Here is a 21451-nt window from a genome sequence, read left to right as displayed (position 1 = left end):
AATCATACCATATACTGTCAAACTCGTAACATGAAAAATTATATAAAAAATTCACAGACAACATATGTTCACATTCATGGCACAATGCAAACGGGACCAGAAAATAATTATTTTCTCCCATTCACTTGCATTGACGATTTTTTAACCTAGAGGTCCAGTGGGGTTTTACGGATGGGCGGGACTTACCAGCTCTATGGTGTTTCTTTACAAAATAACATCGCCAACTACTGGCCTGGCATGAATAATACAGCGTTTTTAGTCGTTTTTTCACAGATCCGTGTGAACGGGAACAATGCAAAGGAAAAACCTTTTAGTTTTTAGTATACATTGCCGTGTAAACGTACTCTTAATTTTAGTTTAAGTATTAGTAATTTTGTGCTTTTGTAGTTTTGTTTAATATTTTTATGTAGCTTAAGCTTTAGGGTACGTTTACATGACAACAATGTACTAAAAACGGAAACGTTTTCCTTTGCGTTTTTTAAACATTGTCAAAACGTTCCCCGTTCACACAGATCTGCGAAAATGCTGTATTATTCATGCCAGGCCAGTAGTTGGCGATGTCACTTTGTAAAGAAACACTACGCGCCTATAGACTGAACACGTAATATGCATGCGTGTGACGTCACCATTTTAACAAATTTGTGTTTTTGTAGTTTACACTGAGACGATAACGTATAATTTTCAAAAACCTTCACTTTGAAACCCGGTTTCAAAAGTTTGAGTTTTCACAGGCCCCCAAAACGCCGCTGTCATGTAAATGAACAGCCAAAATGCATACAACGTTTTGTTGAAAATGGTGTCGTGTAAACAGACCCTTAATTCATTTTTATTTCAGTTGTAGTTTTACTTTAGTATTTCAAATGAAACGTATTTATCTCAGTTAGTTTCCAGGGCAACATTTCTAATTTTAGTTTAAGCTTTTATAGTTATTAACGGACGTTTATATTTTATATCAGCTAGCTTTATTTCAGTTACTGAAAACAATTTTGTATAGTTTTAGTTTTGATTAATCTTAATAATACTGATTCAGACAACTCTAGGTAAATGTTTGCACGCGTGTGTGAATTGTTAGTCAGAATCTAATTAATTTGAACTATTCTAGAAAGCTAAATTCATTTTCCAGCAATAAATCCAAGACAAAATGTGCTCTAGTAATTACATTTACTAACAGAGAGCAAGAGAGAGACTTTTTGCCTTGGCTCTGACCTGAATCTCCTTTCTACCCAGAATCCTCAGGGCCGTGGTGTATGCGTGTGAGTCAGACAATGTGAAGAGACCTCTGATTCATGAGTAGGCAAACACTTGCACACACACGCCTTGTGCGCTCATAAATGTGTGCTTATGACACACAAACTCACACACACACACACACACACACACACACACACACACACAAATCTCCAGGATACAGAGTGACACACTTGCTTTCTGAGGACACTTTTGATGTGGCGGAGATGATGGATGTGTCGAGGGCAGCTTCATTTCTGTTGCTGTTCTCACAAACACTTACATGCGCACACTCATTTCAAACCTTAATTGGGCACAGAATCAATGAACAGTGCTTAGTGCTTTGCTATTAAAGCCATTTTTCTCTCTTCATCATAGAGATTTGGAAGAAAGTACGTAGTAAAGGAACCATAAGATATAGAGCAATATGTTATATAGAATATCTTGCAGTATGCAGTTCACATTTTAATAAAATCCATTCCTGATTCATTGAGTATTAATGCTGAGTTTTGGAAAAAAAGAGGTAGCACGCCATCTAGTGGTAACAAGTACAAACTGTGACCTTCATACATTATGCAGATGACAAAGAAGCTTAAGTTTAAAATGCGTAAAGAATCATGCAACAAAACATATATATATATATTAACAAATAGCTTATGAGTTTATGAACAAGATGTTTGTCTCAACTGGTTGTCTTACTTAGGCTATCTGTATTCTGCAAGGCATATTTACAAAACAAGATGATCAACGCCTATAAGTTTGTATTAATGTGCTTTATTAGCCTATTGTTATTTCATAACAGTCACAATTTATTATACACAGTGGGGAAAAAGCTAAACATCTCATCTAAATGAGACATTCAAATTTAAATTAACCCTGACCTAACTAACCTAACCGTGAAATTTCTGTTATGGTCCGTCTCACCCTCGTCACTCCAAAAGCGCACGTCCAAGCTCTTCTGCGGCTGTCATGCTCCACAAAAGTGTCATAAAAGTAGTCTGCTGTATTTAAGGTCTTCTAAAATCATATGATAGCTTTGTGTTAGGAACAGGCCGAAATTTAAGTCTTTATTTGCAGAAAACATCAGTTTCTTTCGTCCAGCTTCCGTATATTTAAACCTGGCGCGTGACGCGTCACGAGCTCTTCGCGAGAACAAATTAAATTTGAGCAAATTTTCTTTCGCCCCGCCTACTTTCCAGGATAGAGAATGAATATTGTTCACTCAGAACACAGACAACACAAAATGGCAGAAAACTAGTTTAGGGAGCTATTTTGGACACAAAACTTATTTGGATGAGAGAAACTAAACTTTCTGAATCTTCTAAACAGCCATGGTTCATTTTTATTTATGCATGGTCTTTCTGAATACTCGATTCTGATTGGCTGGAAGGTGTGCAATAAAACCGTTATTATATATCAGTGGTTCCAAGTCAATTTCATCATAGACATACAGAGAGAGAGATGATACTCACTTTAAAAATTAGTAAATTAGTCATTTTCTGTTGGCATACATTGGTTATATTTATTCAATTTTCCATCATTTTGGGCATATCTGAGACGCTCCAAGTCCAGGCAGAGTTAATGTATCAGGCAATAGGTTTTTTGTGTGTGTGTGTGTGTGTGCAAACATCTGACTAAATAACTAACAAATGTAGGCCTATGATCTAGAAATAAAAAGCAACTGGAATGTACCAAAATTGGCAACTCGAGTAATTATTGTGATTATTTAAAAAATGAGACCGTAAACTACATGATGTGATAACCTCACCTCTCATCAAACACAATACGAGAGTCAACAACATTCACAGATAGCCTACATGTGTCCTCCAAATACTGCCAAAAACACATCACAGGATTATACAAATAATCAACCCACGACCACCCTGAAATTATAGAGGAAATATTTATTTAGACAACCAAATGCATGCCAGAAACACCAATTTTACATAACTGACAGCTCCCTTCTCCTCCCTCGCTTCACCAGCCAGCTCCAAATCAACTCCTTCTGGGGCAGGGAGTGGATGGGAGAGCCATCTGGTGGATATACCTCTGTATCGCATTGAAATGACAATTGCAGAAAAGTTGGGGGAAACCTGTATGAGTGAAAAGACTATGGACCTATAATACATAAAAAGGGACAGAGTATGTTTAGACGGTGTAATCTTTGCAAACGGCAAAAATATTATTCACATCTCGTACATCTTGCATGGCACAGAAATGACCTCTCGCACAACACACCGACAATAAAAATAAAGATGCACAAAGGCAGAATTCACATGCAGTGTGTTCTCCACGGCATCTAATCTGACCGAACCCACACATTTTTTTTAGGGAGATTCACAGCTAATCATGATTTATGATTTCTTGTTAGTTTTGCACAATGAATGAAGTTAATACAAGAAAGACCTAAAGATAACCTTAAGAGACAGAAAAAGAAAAAAACGTAAAACTGAGATTAAAGGTACAGAAGAGATCTGAAAACAGCCTCATCTGCAAACACGTAACAAGAATCTTAGCCTAAAAACAAATAATTGGTCCGTCTATGGGTACTGCGGCCCGTCGGCCACGTTTACAACTGAATAGAAAAAAATATCAAAAATAAATGCAACCCTTTGAACAATAAACAATAACCAGCAATAAATAATCAAGTGGTGTTCCGCTGTATATATGTACATATACTAGGGTCACTCAGCATTCAGCCTAACATAGACTGAACTGGCAAATGAATGACGTAAACTTATGAAATATGAGTAATAATAATTTAGAAATACACTACAGACATTATGGAAATATCTAAAAAGATGTTCTTTCATTTTTACGCAACCGACATTTAGAACGATCATCTATACGGCTGTAATCCGCAGATAGTTTGACTATGCGACTGGTTTGGAAGAGCTTATTCATTCAACTCATGCACATTGTTTTTGAAACCTAAATTTTGGCAGAAATGGTCACCACAGTTAGACCTTTTTTTTAGTCAGTCAGGCCCACTTGATTATCTGAAACAATTAACACGAACATCAAAACGCTTCTGAGGATCAGAGGTTAGACAAGCTGTTACTAAGACATGCCTTATTTTCACCTTTGACCAATTGTGTCCATAATTACTTAGTGTTGTTCTATGTACAGTACAATGCTTGCTCATATATTACAGTCTTTACAAATCAGAGCAACTGGCTTCCAGTTTTCCAGGTGCCAAATTCGCTCCGCCACGTCTTTTCCACAATCACAGACCGTATTTTGTCGCATCGACAAATAAGTTTCCTTTGACACCAAATGCATCTTCTTTTCCCGTTGGCACTTTCCCTTTTTAATCACAAAGGTTTTTTGGCAAACGACTGTCTTAGAAATGCGTGCTTTGATGAAAACCATCACGTGTATGACGTCGGATCTGGAACACTAGTAGTGTAAAAGGTCTTTGCTGTCACATCACAACAACAAAGAGAATGTGCTTTCCCTGGTGAACGGGTGACATGAGCAGGATTCCAGTTGAGTTCACCGTTTTTGAGTTTTGTGCTATCGATTATGGCCGCACTGCACGTATGTCTGTTGTATGAGTGACTGATGCAGATGTTTACAAGTGTGTGTCGTCGACTGAGTGTGCGTGTGTGTCTCACACGCTGCGTGGTGGTCTCTGCTGTTCGTGGGTCCTGCGGTTGCGCCCCCTCTTGTTCTCCTGGAGCTGTTTCCACTTGGCTGTGTTAGGAGGTCCTCTCTGAGGGGTCTGGGTACCTCTTTTCCCCTGGTTCGGCTGTGCTCTTTGGGTCTCGGGAGCACTCTGGACCTTCTGCGCGCTCTGAGTGTCCGGTTTGCTGCTTTGGATCTCTGTGCTCATGGTACTTCCTGGGACTTGACTTCTCTGCAAGCCGGTGGATTTGGGAAGAATCTGAACACTCGGGTTGTTCGGCACTTTGGGTGTGTTTTGGGCTCTCTGCGTCGGGTTTTGCGAGCTCAGAGCCGTCATTTGAGAGGTTTTCTCTGTTTTTATACCCACACCTGCTCCGGTATTGACTTTGGGGGCTTTTTTACCCTTTGGCTTCTTCTCTCGCTTCCAAACCCGCTCGCAGAACTCGTCCACACTGTTGAGATCTGGGTGCTCCAGCAGGCTCATGAAATCCCGGTACCAGAGTTTGTGTTTTGGGGAGGGATCCTTATCATTGGCTCCCGCCCGGAGAAGCAGCTCACCCACGCGCTGAGATGGGATGACCTGGAGATTGATACGCCTCAAGGGCTGGATGAAGCCGTGCTCTACGGCGTGGCAGAGGTACACTCCTGAATCGGCCTGGGTTAGACTTCGGATCAGTAAACCTTGGCCCGTAAGACTCACCCTTTCATCAATCACAATCTGACATGGAGAAAAAGAGATTGAGTTAGGACTGCTCGTTTTTTAAAAATGGTCCCAGACCAGGACTTAAATGCTAAGGGTCACATCTGGGGTGCAAGGATAAACTACAGCACAGTTTGGGGATTTTCTTACACAGCAGGAAGGCTGAAATTTGACCGTTATTATATTAACATGATGACCGTCTGGGCTGAGGTGTTACTTTAGCGCTATTTTTTGCCTGATCATATCAGAAAGAGAAACACAGCTGGTGTATGTGCGGTGTTGGGTGGTAAGGGAGGGAAGGAGGGTCATTATGTCATATCCTGTTCATTAAAATCCCTTAATTTACTAGTCACAACATTCCCCTTAACCTTTGTAAAACAGCAACATTTTACTTAATGATAATTATATATAAAAAGAAATTAATACTTTTATTCAGCAAGGACTTTAAATTGATCAAAAGTGAACCATAAGATATAGAGAAATTTCTATTTCAAATAAATGCTGTTCTTTTGAACTTTCTATTCATCAAATAATCCTGAAAAAATATATTATGGTTACACAAAAATATTAGGCAGCCCAACTGTTTTTTGAGCAGCAAATCATGACTGAAGAAATGGATGCTGAAAATTCAGCTTTACCATCACAGGAATTAATTACATTTTAAAATATATTAAACTAGAAAACAGTTATTTTTGATCAAATAAATGCAGCCTTGGTGAGATCATAACATAACAATGACTCAACCAATGGCGTGAGTTGGGGGGCGGAGTTTTCCATTTGGCCAAGCAATGGAAGAGCTAAGTGATTCCATTTGCTAAAGCTTTTGACACAGAAATTATTTTTTTACATCGAAAATTAAAAATAATATTTCAGTATTCATAAATAATGACTGGTGCATTAGATAGACTAGACAGAATAGCCTTGCTGGCTTATCTTCTTGCTATTAAGAGTATATGCATGTACCTCATGTTTCCGCTCGTCGTTGGGTCTCTGTAGCTGCCAGTAGATTAGAGCTCTCTGAGACTTTGGGCTGCATTCCAGAAACATACTGCTGTTCTCTACGCCATACACACTTCTCTCCTCCACACTGCTGTAACCTTCCAGATCATCTAACACACACACACACAGACACATGAGGAGGTAATGTTCAGTAATGCCCAGAGTACTGAAATAGAAGAATGTATCAGTGGCATCTGCACAAATGAAAGATTATAGTGCATAAATTCCTCTCAAGCGAACTTCATTGTTCAGATTTAATTCTAATGTGTTGTTGATCACCTGTATTAAAGAGTACCATTCATTTCATTGAATTTTTGGAAGTTGCTTTTTAGGAACACAGGTAGGTCACAATATTCAGTACATTAAATTATAAAAGATGTGTAAGATTAAATGCACATATTTTAGGCCAATCGATGAACTTTTTTTTATGTTTTTTTCTTGAATTTGTGACATTTGGACATTTGTGCATTTCCTCATGTTGGTTTAGGCAAATGATTGATTGTGCATGATCATGTACTGCTATGTAGTACATGTACTGTGTTTATTCTTACCATTATGTTGCAGATCAGAGCACTGGGAAAGAGGATCACCATTTCTGATGTCCTGACGTCTTGTTCTCCTGTTCAATATAAATGATTGAATAAGACACATGTGATGTGATGTAGATCTTCCCAGCTAACAAAAATATGTTCTAAGATCGTTTTGCTAACATACCTATTAAGTACAAAATCAAAACTTTGCTCTCTGGAACGTTCAGAAATAACATAAATGTTTCTTGGTTGCGCAAACATTAAGAAAAATTTAACTTGGTGTTTATCCTTTGCAACACTACTACACTCAGACCACTAGAGCGCACTGTTGTTTCAAACACCTACATTGTACCATATTGCCCTCTAGACTTAAACATGATGTGTGATTTTTTTTAGATGGTAAAATACTTTATACTATTCTAGGTTAATGCACAAAGACAATAATTGAACTATTTGTGTAAACAATGTTCCTCCAACATTGGCCAACACGGCAACACTGATCCATCCAATACAATCTGTTTGTCATTACAAAGGCAGATGGGGAAAGTGTTGCAAATAACTTGCAAATCCATGTGGTTCCATGACAGATATTTAGGTGCATGAAGGAGGGACATGTGCTTGACGTGTTGGTGCCCTAGTTTGATTCATGGAGAGATATTTCATAATGTTCAAATATATGTTCTTGAAATATATTAGTCTTTCATTCTCCATTAAAGCATTTACAACCACTTTAAGAGAACAGCTTCACCTCTTAAATGCTAACATGGGCCAGGGACTGAGCCAAGGCCGGCACTCTTATCCATTCACAACTGTACTGAAAGGCTGAGAAGATTTCCTGTGTCGAACTGAAAACATTCAGAATCTGGTGTGAAGGCTGCCTGTAGCTGAGGTTTAGCTGCAGTAGATCTTGGAGAATGATAAGTGAATTATGAAAACCTGCATAGATTCTGTGCAAAACGTGTTTGAAACAGCTTTGTTGTCATTTCCCCGTGATCTTCTCAATTTTCTTTTCCTGTTCTGTACATTTTCTCTCGTTTTGCTAAGGCGTGCACACACACACACACACACATTCCTTGACTCTGGCTGTCTCGGCACGTGCGGGAGGTGCGGTAAGGACGTCTGTTTTGCATTTTAGGCACAGTGAAAATATTTGGAGTGGCGTGGACCATCCTGGTGCCACGAGGGTGTGTCGAGACCAAATCCATGGCCTTCTTCTTCCTCTGCGAAGGTGTAGCTGGCACAGATAGTGTGTGTGTTTTACTTTAAATATATTAAGAGTGGTACGTGGTGTATTGTGGTGTATCGTGGTGTAGTGTGTTTAAAAGCAGCGTGAATACTTGGATCCAGGTGTTTGTACTTGTCTATGCATGTGCGTTGTGTGTTGAGATGCAGAATTTGCAGTGCACTTAACACCTGAACAGTGAATATGGTGCCAAAATTTGTGCTAAAATGTCATTGACTTAAAGGGATAGTTCACCGAAAAATTATGTTTTGTCATTTACTCACCTAAATATGTTGAAAAACGTCTCAAAAAAGTTGAATGGGATTGTTTTGGACCCCATTGACTTTCATTGTATGGATAAAATCAGTTGTTCAAAATATCTTACTTTGCGTTCAACAGAAGAAAGAAAGTCATACTGGTTTGGAATGACACAAGGGTAAGTAAATATGACAAAGATTTTATTTTTGGGTGAACTGTCCCTTTAAGAACATGTAATTTGATGCATTTTCTAAAAAAAAGCACTCAAATATTCAAGAAATTCATCAATATGTGCTTACCTCTTAGCAGTGGGAAAATATCGAGAGCATTCGGTCCCATCCCAGGCACAATATGGATCTCTTGCCAGGCAACACTCGGCACAGGCCTTCCCGTAGACCTCACAGCGGTGCAGGGGCATCTGGGAAATCCCTAAATCTGACCCGAGGTACAGCTGTTGCTGTTGACAGATGAACATATAAGTCTATTAGGACACGGTTTACTCTCTGCTAATGGCTGGTGAAGAGTCATTTCAAGCAGACGTACTTGTTTAGTGGAGAGCTCCATGGCAGTAATAGGTGTTGGCTCCTAAAAGAGAAAACACAGCATTTTAAGATCGGAGGATATTTGTTAGATGACATGCTGTGGCTGTGCAGACAGATTTATGGGAGAACAATTAAATGTACTAAGGTGAAAATTATAGTTGGATTATTTCGATTCCAATAGCAAGCAGAAACGCACAGCTCTCTTGGTAATGAACAGTTGGAGCTCATACCCTAAACACCGTCATCTCTTCCAGCACCACTTCCTCCAGATCATGCCAGCTTTCCCTCGGAATGGTCACAACCTTCAAAACGGTTCCTAAATCTGATTTGGGATTAGAATATATTTATATTCATCATGCTTTATACAATATCTCATAGTAATTGTAACTTTTTCTCTTCTCAGAAAAAAATATATATCATATGGGTCTGAAACAACATGAGTGTGAATAAAAAATTTAAATAGAAAACATTTGTAGTTTTGTGTGAACTAAGAGAGCTCAGAAAACATTCAAGGGGACATAAATGACTTAAAATATTTTAAAATCAGACAATGCAACCACTACTATTAAACTGCACTATAAGCTAAAACCATTAAAAATCAAGATATTCCTTATTTTAGTCTTGGAAAACCTGGATTATATGATGGAATACATCATATATGCTTTGATTTGTTTATTCAGAAGTTATATTTCTGTATTGACGACGTGTTGGTTGGTTTTACTAGCCTGTGCCGATGAACATGACTTCGTACTGGCCGTCCTCAGCTTCCACACGGTCCACTACCAGCTGAGTGAACTGGTACTCCACGTTCGTGCGCACAACTATGGGCTTCCCACCCATCGGTTGCACAGGGTTATACATGGCTGGGTGCAGGCGTGCAAATGTTATTACATCATCGGGAAGGTCTTTGGTGGAGTCAAAACCTCCGAACGTTTTGCTGGGACACTACAGTGGGTAAGAGAGGGGAGATGAAGGGTTAAACCTTCTCACTGATGCAGAGGTTCAGGTCTCAAGATGGAATTCTGAATAATGTAGTGTGGTTTTAGTTATTTTTGAAGTGTTATTAAAAAACGTGTTTATTGTATTAGAAGTATTTTTGCAAGAATTAATTATCAGACAAATTCTGGTAAATGTGCTTCAAAATAGACTAATAAAGTACAGTATGTTATTAGTTGGAAGAATAGTTTATTGTGATTATTATTATTTTGTATTATTATTTGACAAAAATGCACAGATATAAAGTTGTAATTTGTCAGAAAACATTAAAAAAAAGTGTTAATGCCATATATATTGGCCAGTACTCACTGTGCCAGGACGGGGGTATGGCACTCTGCCCTGGAAGGGAACCCACTGGTAGTTTGGCCCGTCCCTGTGGGCATATGGACCTAGAAATACCCTTCGGATGTCTGCCATACTATACATGCATATAGCTGATCCACGGAAGATATTACTGAGGAAAGAAGAGGGAAGAAAATGGAGGTTAAATCGTTTATTTAACACAAAAGCTTACATTTCTAGAAGCGTGTATATGAGAAGTGACTGATCCATTTGAATTCAACAAGAAAAATGTTGGGAAGGACAAATGTTTGCATGGATTTAATGGATCAGGAATTAGTTAAAATTGAAAATGGAGCTTTATGACAGGTGGTCTCTCTCTGACAGGTGGTTGTTGATGAAAACGTAATGCGATTCACTTGCTGCATCAGATGTGGCCGTTCTAATGACGGACAAAACATGTATCAAAAAACCTTGTAATTCCATTTAAGCTTGATTTTGGTAAAACATTAATGATATAATGACACATGCAAGTGTCTGACCATATATGAAGCCACAATATCAACTTTGACAACAAAGTGTTGTGAAATATGTAAAAAATACAGTGTTTTTTCCATTTCCCGAAAAGTAGCAATTTTGGACATACAAGGTTTCAGACCGACAGCCAGTGTTGGGAAAGTTCACTTTCTACATGAACTAGTTCAAAGTTCAGTTCACAAATTTTAAAATGAACTAGTTCAGTTCATAGTTCATACTCAAAATTTTGAACCAAGTTCACATTTCCAAAAATGAACTAGTTCATAGTTCTTTTTTTCAATGCTGCTGCGAGATATTATTTTTCAAAATGATTGCCACAGCCCAAATAGAACCACAGACAATTATTTTATCAATTTTAACACACCGACCTTGTCATAAAACTCGGTTAAATGATCATACGACGCCTCCTTGCTGCTTTTTGTTTTGATTTGTAACGTAAGTGATGAGTTGTTCATGAACGATCCATTCATTGCATCTGTCACATGACAAATGAACGAAAGACTCGGAAGGTAATTATTTATGTTCCACTTCCCTGTAAACGATTTTTGACTGCATTATAATGATTTCTTAATTCAGAATATGATCAAGATTGCATAGGTGGATGTGTTCTGGGAATTTGCCAGTTAATAGTATAACATTTAAAGCCCCTTAAATGAACGAAATGACTCGAAAAAAGATTTGTTCATTTTGATGAACGAGATCGAACAAGAGAGTCAGTAGACACTGGTGGCTGGTGTTGCCAGATTGGTTGTTTTTTCCGCTACATATTAAGGCTGGTTTACGGTGTGTTTTAGCCGGGATTTCGCCTGAAAGGCTCTATAGAAATCTGTCACTCTATTGAACGAAGTTAAACTGAGAGAGCGTGGCGTTCACAGACACCAGAATGAACGAGTTCACAGTAACGTTCATCAGGCAATAATACAATACGTTCAGTTCAAGTTCGCCCAAAATATGAACGAGTTCATGAACTATCGTTCAATGAACGCGTTCAGGCACAACACTGCCGACAGCGACGATATGCAAAAATAAATAGAACACAATAAGGGTTGATTCTGATTTCATGCTTACTTTGATGTGTGTTAGCTGATGTACAAAATTAGCATTTGTATTGCAGTGTATATGTGTTTATCCAAGCCGTTATTCCCCCTATACAGCCATGAAACCAAACACACTGTGGTGGATCAGCCCTTAGCATTTGTAAAATGTTAATTAGTGAGAAAATCAATTAACCACAGGGCACATGAATAAACGAATTCCCTATCACTCAGTCAGGGTCCCAGACATAAAAACGCACACACACACATACATGTGCTTTCACACTCTTAACACACATACACACCCAGATAGAGCGAGAGATAAAATACTGATCCATCACCGCAGAGTTCAGGCCTCATTAAGTGGCAATATTAAAAGCAAGTTCCTAGAATGCACTTCTATTCATCTCAGAAACAGGGCACTTAGAAAACCAATTAAAGCAGTCTAATTCTTTAAAGCCCGTAATTGAATTTTTGAGTGTTGTGTTCCCTGCATACATTAGGAAATCAGTGAGTTGGGAACACATGAGCAGGATGTGCACGGTTTGGACGATCGCTTTTGCCTCTCTCGCTTTTTGACAGTGATTAATCGTGATATGTTTGTCTTCTTCCTCATCTCATGTTTACATGCACGCACACCTCCGTACACACACACACAGTGTGCTCATCCATCATCTTAAAAGTCTTCCCCTCTTTTGAAAATCGTTTATCTGCTTTTGTTACTGCCTTCACCCTTCCCCAGCCCTCCGCTCCTCGCCAGCAGGCCCAGAGAAGAGTGTGGCTGGCTGGGGAGTGAGATTCAGGTTACCACCTTAATCGTATTTCCACTGAGCTTAAGCTGAATGGGGAAACAGGTAAGAGGGGGCAGAGACCAGGATAAGAAGGAAATTCCCATCCAGAGTGCAGTGATGTGAAGCGCCTGTCTGAGTTTAACCAGATTATCGAACTGCAAAGCTTCTAAAGCACCAAACATATCATGCATCACAAAATCACAGCCATCTCATAAAATAGAAGAGAAAATAAGAAGGAAAGAAGGAAGGTAGAAAGAAAAAGTGAGAAGGAAAGAAGGAAGAAAGGGATGGAAGGAAGAAGAAAGCAAAGAAATGAAGGAAAAAGTGAAGGAAGGAAGGAAGGAAGGAAGGAAGGAAGGAAGGAAGGAAGGAAGGAAGGAAGGAAGGAAGGAAGGAAGGAAAAAGGGAAGGGATGAAGAAAAGGGAAGGGGAAAAGCAAAGAAATGAAGGAAAAAGTGAAGGAAGGAAGGAAGGAAGGAAGGAAGGAAGGAAGGAAGGAAGGAAAGAAAAAGGGAAGGGATGAAGAAAAGGGAAGGGGAAAAGCAAAGAAATGAAGGAGGGAGGGAGGGAGGGAGGGAGGGAGGGAGGGAGGAAGGAAGGAAGGAAGGAAGGAAGGAAGGAAGGAAGGAAGGAAGGAAGGAAGGAAGGAAGGAAGGAAGGAAGGAAAAAACTATGGAATTAAATAAGGAAAGGAAGAAAGGAAAAAGCTAAGATAATAAAGAAGGAAATAAGAAGGAAAGGAAAGGAAAGGAAAGGAAAGGAAAGGAAAGGAAAGGAAAGGAAAGGAAAGGAAAGGAAAGGAAAGGAAAGGAAAGGAAAGGAAAGGAAAGGAAAGGAAAGGAAAGGAAAGGAAAGGAAAGGAAAGGATCCTATGTAACTTCTTATGGAATATCTGTTAAGGTTAATTGAATGTATGTCTGTATTACCTGGATGTAGTAAACACAGCGTAGATCACTGGATTCTTTGGATCTTTAGCACTCATCAGAAACACATCCTCTGGAAGTAAAAAAAAAAAAAAAAATAGAGTTGTTAAAATGTACCTTAAACTTAAACTAACAGCATCTGGAATGTAGCAATGGAAATGTATGTGCCAATTGTTGTAAGTTTGCCACACTTCACTTCATTGTAAGTGTTTTACAGGTAATCTACTCACAACATTTCTAGACATTACAGCGTTCATAGACATACTTACGCAGCTCATCAAAATGTGTGTCTATGCCATTGAGACCGGGCACTGAGCAGGTCAGCTTGGCTTTCAAGAAGGTCGTCCATTTGTTCACGAGACTCCTGTGTCCACCCATGTCATTCTAGAAAAAAATCAAGCAGATTAGCTATGTTCTTAAAAAAGTTTTAAACATTAGTATATGATAACACTGTGTGTACAAAGGCACTGGAAAATTTGCTTATCCATGTGCGTGTTTTATGTTTCTGTATGTGATGATACCTTACACAGTTGTCCTATCCTGGAGATGGTAGCTTTGCCTGTATGTTCACCATCCATGGCATTCTCTTTGAAGAACAGGAAGATCTTGTCATCTTCAGGATTATCGCTTTCTGGGATCAGGTGTATTCCTAGAAACCTGGGGTCTGGAATACACACACACACAATGCATCAGAACTTCAGTTTCATAGTACTGAAAGAAGATACAGAAGGAATTGAGCTGTTTAAATCAGGGAAGTTCAAACACACCGAAATGATTGCATACTTCATTAGCTTTTCCAAAATGAGCCAAGACCTCAGTATCGCCAGTTACAGGGGGATCACTCCTATCCAGCTGTGACCGCTCAGAAATGAAACGTAACACGTCCCCCACCCACGCGGGCGGCACACGCACACAGCGACATGCAGTGCTGCATTACATTGCAACAGACCCATCAGAATGTGAAGTTTAAACAGCGGAACAAACATTTACCGAAGACCGACTGCGTTCATGCACAGTAAATGTGTATGTGTCTGTAGAGACGCCAATGATACAGTTCCACCCATGTCATTCAATACACTGACTGTTTCCCAAAGATATTCAACTTGTTCCAGCCTTCCAAACATTCTCTAACCGAATGTTTGCTCTAAAAAGACTGATCCTCTTTGAAGTTCAGGAAGAATAACCATCAACAGCCATTGGCCACGTTGTCTGAGGATAGCAAGAGGCCCGTGTCTCTATTGATAAGGGCTTGATAGAATATCCATGTGACTAATCCTCTAAACGACACTGGCTCTTTTGTGCGAGAGAAACAGCTTTCAGTGCAGGCGAAATGGAAGTAACGTCCAATGTATCCGTGGTAACAGACAGCGAGGATTAAGGTGAGATGAGCGTTTTCAAAAGCACCTTTCCTCGAGAATATAGGGGGGTATTGATGGCGTGGACGTTGACCCTGTATGAGGGGTGAAACGAGAGCCACTCGCAGGAACAGCTGAGACAGGATTAACTTCATGGGAAAACCCTGACCGGCTCTGCTATCTTGATATTGACCTTTTGTGTCCATAAGTCTGCAAAAATGCAGGCGGGATGTTAGAGGAAACACTCAACACCCCGGCCGAGCTAATCTCTCCTGCAGACGCTCACAAAGAGTTTCTTTCTTTCTCACACACATACACATGTGCAGGGACATAAACTCACACACAAAAGAAAACCCATAAATTTACATTTATTTCACACATTTGCCCTTGGCAGACACATGCTTAGCAAAGTAACATATACTGTGTGATGACTTCAGCAGCCAGCTATGGATAAAAATTGAGCTCTAGGACAAAAATGTACGGACAGACACATATATGCAAGCACATGTATATGCAGTGTCTATACAAACTTTACAAACTGACTCGAGTTTGAACAATATCTCAGTTACAAGAGAACGGCATGTCATGAACAAAATGGTTACGTGACTAATTCAGTGACTCACTCATAAAGACAATCACTTGATTCGTTCCCAAATGAATCATATTAAAACAGTCATATCACAGGAACGTTATACATCACAAAACTAAAAAAAACATTGTCCAGTCAGAATATTTACCATTCAGCCATCTGGAATCATGCTGCTCAGTTCTGATTGGATGATGTGACCCAAGTGTTCGGAAAATGGCAAAGTCTCGTCCCATGAAGTCTGCTGATGTTCCAGAATACAGTTCTCCATCTGACAAATAGATAAGAGCATAAAATCTCCAATCAGACGACAGATAACGGATTCTAACAATTTAAAGATAAAACAGCAACATCTCTGACTGGCTCACCAATCAGGAGGGATGAGGACTGCATCTTTGGATCATAGGGACTTTTCCCACGTCCATTCTCAAAGTAGCTGGCATCCAGTCTGAAGATGTTGTCCTGTGGAAAGGGATAATGAATTAAGCAACCACAGCAAGGCATGAATAGTAATTGGATGAGGTAACGGAGAGGTGAATGTCAAAAAAGTGCCATTAGGATCTTGTTCAGGAGACACAAGTCTCTCAATATTAAAAAAAGTTACAGTTTTTGAAGAAAAACACAAAATCCTTCAACTCCTACTTTAGATTTGGATCTCTCTAAACTCACACAAAAAGAACAGCACTCAACTTATCTTCTGTTACGTCGAGGCGTTCAGTGCACTTAGGCCATGATTAATTTGCGTGGATCAAATGGTGAAATTCACTGACATTTTTCTACCATGTAAAGGCCATCTCATTTCCCACAGTTGAGGCACTTCTAAATAACACACTCGCTGCTTTGTGACACTCTCATTTTCTACTTCACTGGGCTGAAATTGTTAACAGGTTAAATCATCAATTTCCTTTTCATTCCTTTAAACAGTTTGGTGAAAGTGCTTTTGAGATATGTACTGCATGCACATGAGCACATGAGTATGTTTTAATGCTGTTACAGATGGTGGTCAACCAGAATGCCTATTACCGCCGCGCCAGCCGCCGCGGCGAAATTACCGCGGCGAAAATAAACCAGCCGCATTTCAAAGTCGTTCCCGAAATGACCGCCAGGTGGCGCAAAGGGACATTGTGCAAAACAGCAGCAATTGCCGTATTTTAAAATGTAAGTGGGTTAAATAATAGGCATATTTTTCATTTATATAAATAGGCCTATTAGGCTACAACAGAATAGAACCAAAGATAGAATCAATTTTACAGCTGAAAAAATAGAATCAAAAGTTAAAAATAGAGACGATGTTAGGAGCAATGACGCTGAATATTTTTACTATTCTATTGAGGAATTAGATAAACGAAGAGCTCTCGTGAGCGATACAATTTATAGTGATTTCAAAAGCAGTCCTTAAAAAAAAAAAATTACATGGAGTAGTGTGGCATAATTTTTGAGAGATTACGCGGAACACGTTTTAGTTAAGATCCTGGTTTCAATGCCCTTAATGTATATAGGCTAGGCTTTAAAAAAAAAATCACAACGCGTTTTGAGATTGTTTTGAATTAAACATTGAAGTTTAAAATGTAGTGTTTTGGCACACCAGGCCGAGTGGCGTTACGCATTGTTCAAAAATCAGGTTTTATTCTGGCATGTTGAATTGGCGTTAATATCTTTTATTTTTATTTATTAGATTTAGATTTTAGGTTTTGTTAGATTTATTTTTCTCATAACAGCTAAAATAACTTAATATATGCCTTGTCTTCATATGATTTTTATCAATGAACTAGTGTTTTCTGACAGTGTCGACTGCAAAGATGAAGTTGACGATCGCCATATTTGTAGTGAACGCACCTAGAGAGAAATGCACAAAGACATAATCAGAGAGTAGCCTTTTTCTTTTTCGTTTTGAATTATTTCGTTTGAAGACATTTCAAGCTTTGTGTATTTGATGTATTTATCATGTCTGTGTGAGGCATACGCTGAGTTTCGTTAAGTTAGGAGGATGAGATGCGCTCCAGCTGACGTGCAATGCAAGTGACCTCACGGGCGCCTCTATGATTAGTGTCTGTTTGCTTCTCTTATTGAATCCAGACAATTGGGTGAAAAAATGATTAAAATTAAGATACAATTTATAGAAAACGAAATTCACTTTAAAAAAAGGTTTCTACTAAACAAAACTTAATGAAGTGGTCAAAATCATGTCTGACCCACTCCATATCCATCTCTCGATATAATGCATCTTATTTTACTCATGCTGTTCACTTTTCATATTCAACATAGATTGAAAAAAAAACATTATAATATTTTAACAAATATGATACTAAATGAGATTATTTAATGTCTACAACAGTAGGCCTATAGACTCTATTTGTACAAATTGCTGCACGTTAATGTAATTAAATGAAACCTTGTAACGAATTCACACTGTAGGGTAGACTGTGTACAGTTGAGACACCTTAAATAACCTGCGTTCGCAGCAAGCACAAGTTGTGATTTTTGCTGTGCACTTGCATATAAGTGTCAGCTGGGAAGGAAATATAGAGACCAGACCTCTTGGAACTTTAATTGAATACATAGCGTTGGTAAAGCATACTGAAATTACATCCCTACAAATGTATTAGGCCCTACTGAAAATAAATGTATCGAATTTAAGCAAAGTAGCCTAAATGTTAAGACTGTAAGCCCTTTGCTTTTTACGTAGCCTAAAGGACTCTTATAGCCGACTTTGGGTTAATTTAATTTGTAGAGGATTTTTTAACTCAAACATTAACACTGAAATAAATTAAACTAAATTATTGTAATTTTTGGCACACCACGACGAGTGGCGCTATGCATTGTTCTAAAGCCAGGTTTTATTCTGGCATGTTGAATTAGTGTTCAACAAATGCGGCGGCGCGTTCATTTGAATGAAGAGCGTTTCTCGCTCGTGCGAGCGAACACACACTGGAACGTTAGGCCGTATCGCAACGAGTGAATAGTGGCCGAGTGGTTGAACGTACGTTACGATCATTTAGATGACACGGGTTCGAATCCCGAACTAACTTGGACTACTGGTGTTTTTATATCAGCCTATTAATGCATTTAGTCTATTGTTGATGCAGAGAGATTTGTCTTCTAAAACATTTTTTTTTTGCCTATTTACAAAATAAAATCGCCATGCATTTCCATTTTACACTAAGGAACAAATATTATACAATGACTTTACTTCTGTAGCCTATAATAATTCATATATATGACGTTTAAACGACAAACAATAAAATCAGAACCAGTATTCTGTTGCGTTCATGGTTCCAGTGGCAGTAATGCATCCACGGCTTTTCAAAATGTCTCAAAGCGTTTTGAGATTGTTTTGAATTAAATATTGAAGTTTATAATTTGTTTGGCACGACGAGTGGCAAACTCTTTGTTTTGTTTTGCAAACTCAGCCTGTGGGGGGTTTGGAGAAGGCAATACTTTGCTTTATCGTGGGGGTGCAGGACAGAGGTGTTAATGTTCCGTCTTTCATATGGAGAGTGTCGGAGCCAGCCTGATGAGGCAAAGGCAAAATTCTTTTAAGGATTAATCTCAAAATCTCCAAAAGTCCATAGCCTATGTACAGTAGGCCCTATATCTTATTAAATTATATATTGTAGTTTTATTGATTGTATAGGTTTTCCACAAACAATTTAAATTTAGCAGATACAGAGCTCTTTTATTGGCGACCCACCTCGTTTTATTGTGAGGTGAATTCAGCAAGGCATGTTGTATCTTTGAAGGAACAAAAGCTATTTGTTACAGATTTTTCTTTCGTGATTTGTGTGGATGACACACAGCGACATATACAGTATTATCAGCTGTATGGTGTTTTTTTACGCTGAAATGCTTAATTTCGAGAAAGACCCGCCGCGCGCAGTGAGGGAGACCAAACTTACAAAAAAAATATCCATCGCGAGAGAGGCAAAGAAAAACACCTGTTCTTAATTTATGTTGCTTTGAACTTTTTCCGTTTTGTACCGTTTTAATTTTTTAATTTAGCTGCAATTTCTTTGACAATAGAAATTTAAAATGTTGCAAGAATAGGCCTAAGATTCTGTGTTTCTTATTTTGCATCACAAAGGGAATAAACTCTATCGATGCAACCCTGTTTAAATAAATAAACTGTCCCGACACTTTATTCATATCTTAAAATGTGCGATGGGTTTTCAAACTTAATTAATTTTATTTTTCTTTTACATTTTCATTGTTTATTTTTTAATTGAAAGCAATACTGTATTGAAAGTATTTTTCTGATTTGTTCGATCTGTTTTGAAAAATGTCTTCCGTTGATATGGCCGGGTATCACTGTCAGTCATCTCAATCTCGTGAATGATTCACACACACACAAAAAAATTATTTAGCAGATTAAAGACGAATCATCTTCATTTTCTGGTGCAATCGGCTGACAGTCTTCCTTCATCAGATGTGTCGTCTTTGCAGCGGGAATGTAGCAAATTTATGTTGTAATGTACAATTGATAATTAAACAAGATGATTGACTTTAATAAACAGATGCATATTTAAGCATCAAGAACGGAAAAACATAAACACTGTCGGCTACACTGAGATTCGATCTCAGATCGTTTGAAGCTCCGAGAGGCTATTGATAATGCTTTGACCACAGAGCTACCGTCTGAATCGCCAACGTCTACTATTTTCTCTGTTTTAAAAGTTTGTAACATGTAAGGCTATTTAGTTCTGAATATAACAAAGAATGCTTAAACCGACTACATCGGTTAGGAGCTGCAAGTCCTGAAAATGTTTTAATTTCACGGTAAATTATTTTAAGTTATTTCACTGTTATGTTTCAGTTAATAAATCTACAAACACATTAAAATAACACGAAGAAAATGACAAGTAACCTATTGACATAGCCTTTCTAAATTATAGAAAAACTGGGCACACAATGTTAACGTGTGTCTACTTTGTTTAAATTTAATGAATTTGAATTCGTTTAACCACAATATTTATCTTGAATTTATCTGTGACCTCAGCTCAAATTACTGCCGCGGCAGATTACGTCATAAAGAGAATAAACTGACACTTTTCAAAGTCTGTGATTACAGCGCCACTCAGCGGTAAAAGGCAGCAAATACACATCCCAATTTTGCCGCCGCGGGAACGGCGGCGGTAAAAGTCTCATTCTGGTTGACCACCATCTGTACATTGCTGAGATTCAATTAAAGAAAATTAAGTTTTCTAATTATTGATGTAGAGATTGTGTGTGTGTGTGTGTGTGTGTGTGTGTGTGTGTGTGTGTGTGTGTGTGTGTGTGTGTGTGTGTGTGTGTGTGTGTACCTCTGCTCTTTTCCCCATCTCCAGATAAGAACAGATAGGATGGAAGGCTCCAGTGCCACATATGTAAATATGCGTCTGGTTATACGACTGCAGCACACGCACAAAGTTTGTGCATTCTTTCTGAAAAAGGCATAACAAAAAAAAAACGTGTTAACCAACCAGATATTATAAAACATTCCAATTAAAATATTAACTGACACCAAACAAACATTTGTTTTGCTAAAGATACTATATAATATACAACATTTGAGTATTATATATATATATATATATATATATATATATATATATATATATATATATATATATATATATATACTGTATGTGTATGTATATATATGTATATATATATATATATATATATATATATATATATGTATATATATATATATATACACACACACATACACATACAGTATATATATATTATACTCAAATGTTGTATATTATATAGTATCTTTAGCAAAATAAATGTTTGTTTGGTGTCATATACACAACATAATATACCACGTTACAAGTTTTCTTGTAAAATACTTTGCAAATATAAT

The 21451-nt window shown here is 38.2% G+C and overlaps 1 protein-coding gene across 1 annotated transcript in view; it reads right to left on the bottom strand.

Annotated features, from left to right (window-relative positions):
- Positions 1-3116: 3116 nt before the first annotated feature.
- The window catches only part of sema3aa (sema domain, immunoglobulin domain (Ig), short basic domain, secreted, (semaphorin) 3Aa), a 38851-nt gene continuing 20516 nt past the window's right edge, over positions 3117-21451 (bottom strand). Inside the window, exons 4-17 of the mRNA XM_081363985.1 lie at positions 20904-21023; positions 15975-16068; positions 15758-15877; positions 14187-14329; positions 13935-14049; positions 13669-13738; positions 10411-10555; positions 9831-10050; positions 9336-9427; positions 9107-9148; positions 8863-9020; positions 7105-7172; positions 6518-6663; positions 3117-5572 (exon numbers count right to left, since the gene is read on the bottom strand). Of these exons, the coding sequence (XP_081220111.1) occupies positions 4841-5572; positions 6518-6663; positions 7105-7172; positions 8863-9020; positions 9107-9148; positions 9336-9427; positions 9831-10050; positions 10411-10555; positions 13669-13738; positions 13935-14049; positions 14187-14329; positions 15758-15877; positions 15975-16068; positions 20904-21023 (2265 nt within the window). The 3' untranslated portion in view covers positions 3117-4840. The remainder of the gene's footprint in view (positions 5573-6517; positions 6664-7104; positions 7173-8862; positions 9021-9106; positions 9149-9335; positions 9428-9830; positions 10051-10410; positions 10556-13668; positions 13739-13934; positions 14050-14186; positions 14330-15757; positions 15878-15974; positions 16069-20903; positions 21024-21451) is intronic.

Source organism: Scardinius erythrophthalmus, assembly GCF_964197995.2.
Source record: "Scardinius erythrophthalmus genome assembly, chromosome: 4".
Lineage (NCBI taxonomy): Eukaryota > Metazoa > Chordata > Actinopteri > Cypriniformes > Leuciscidae > Scardinius > Scardinius erythrophthalmus.
The sequence above is the reverse complement of the archived record's forward strand: the minus strand, read 5'-3'. Positions and strand labels throughout refer to the sequence as shown.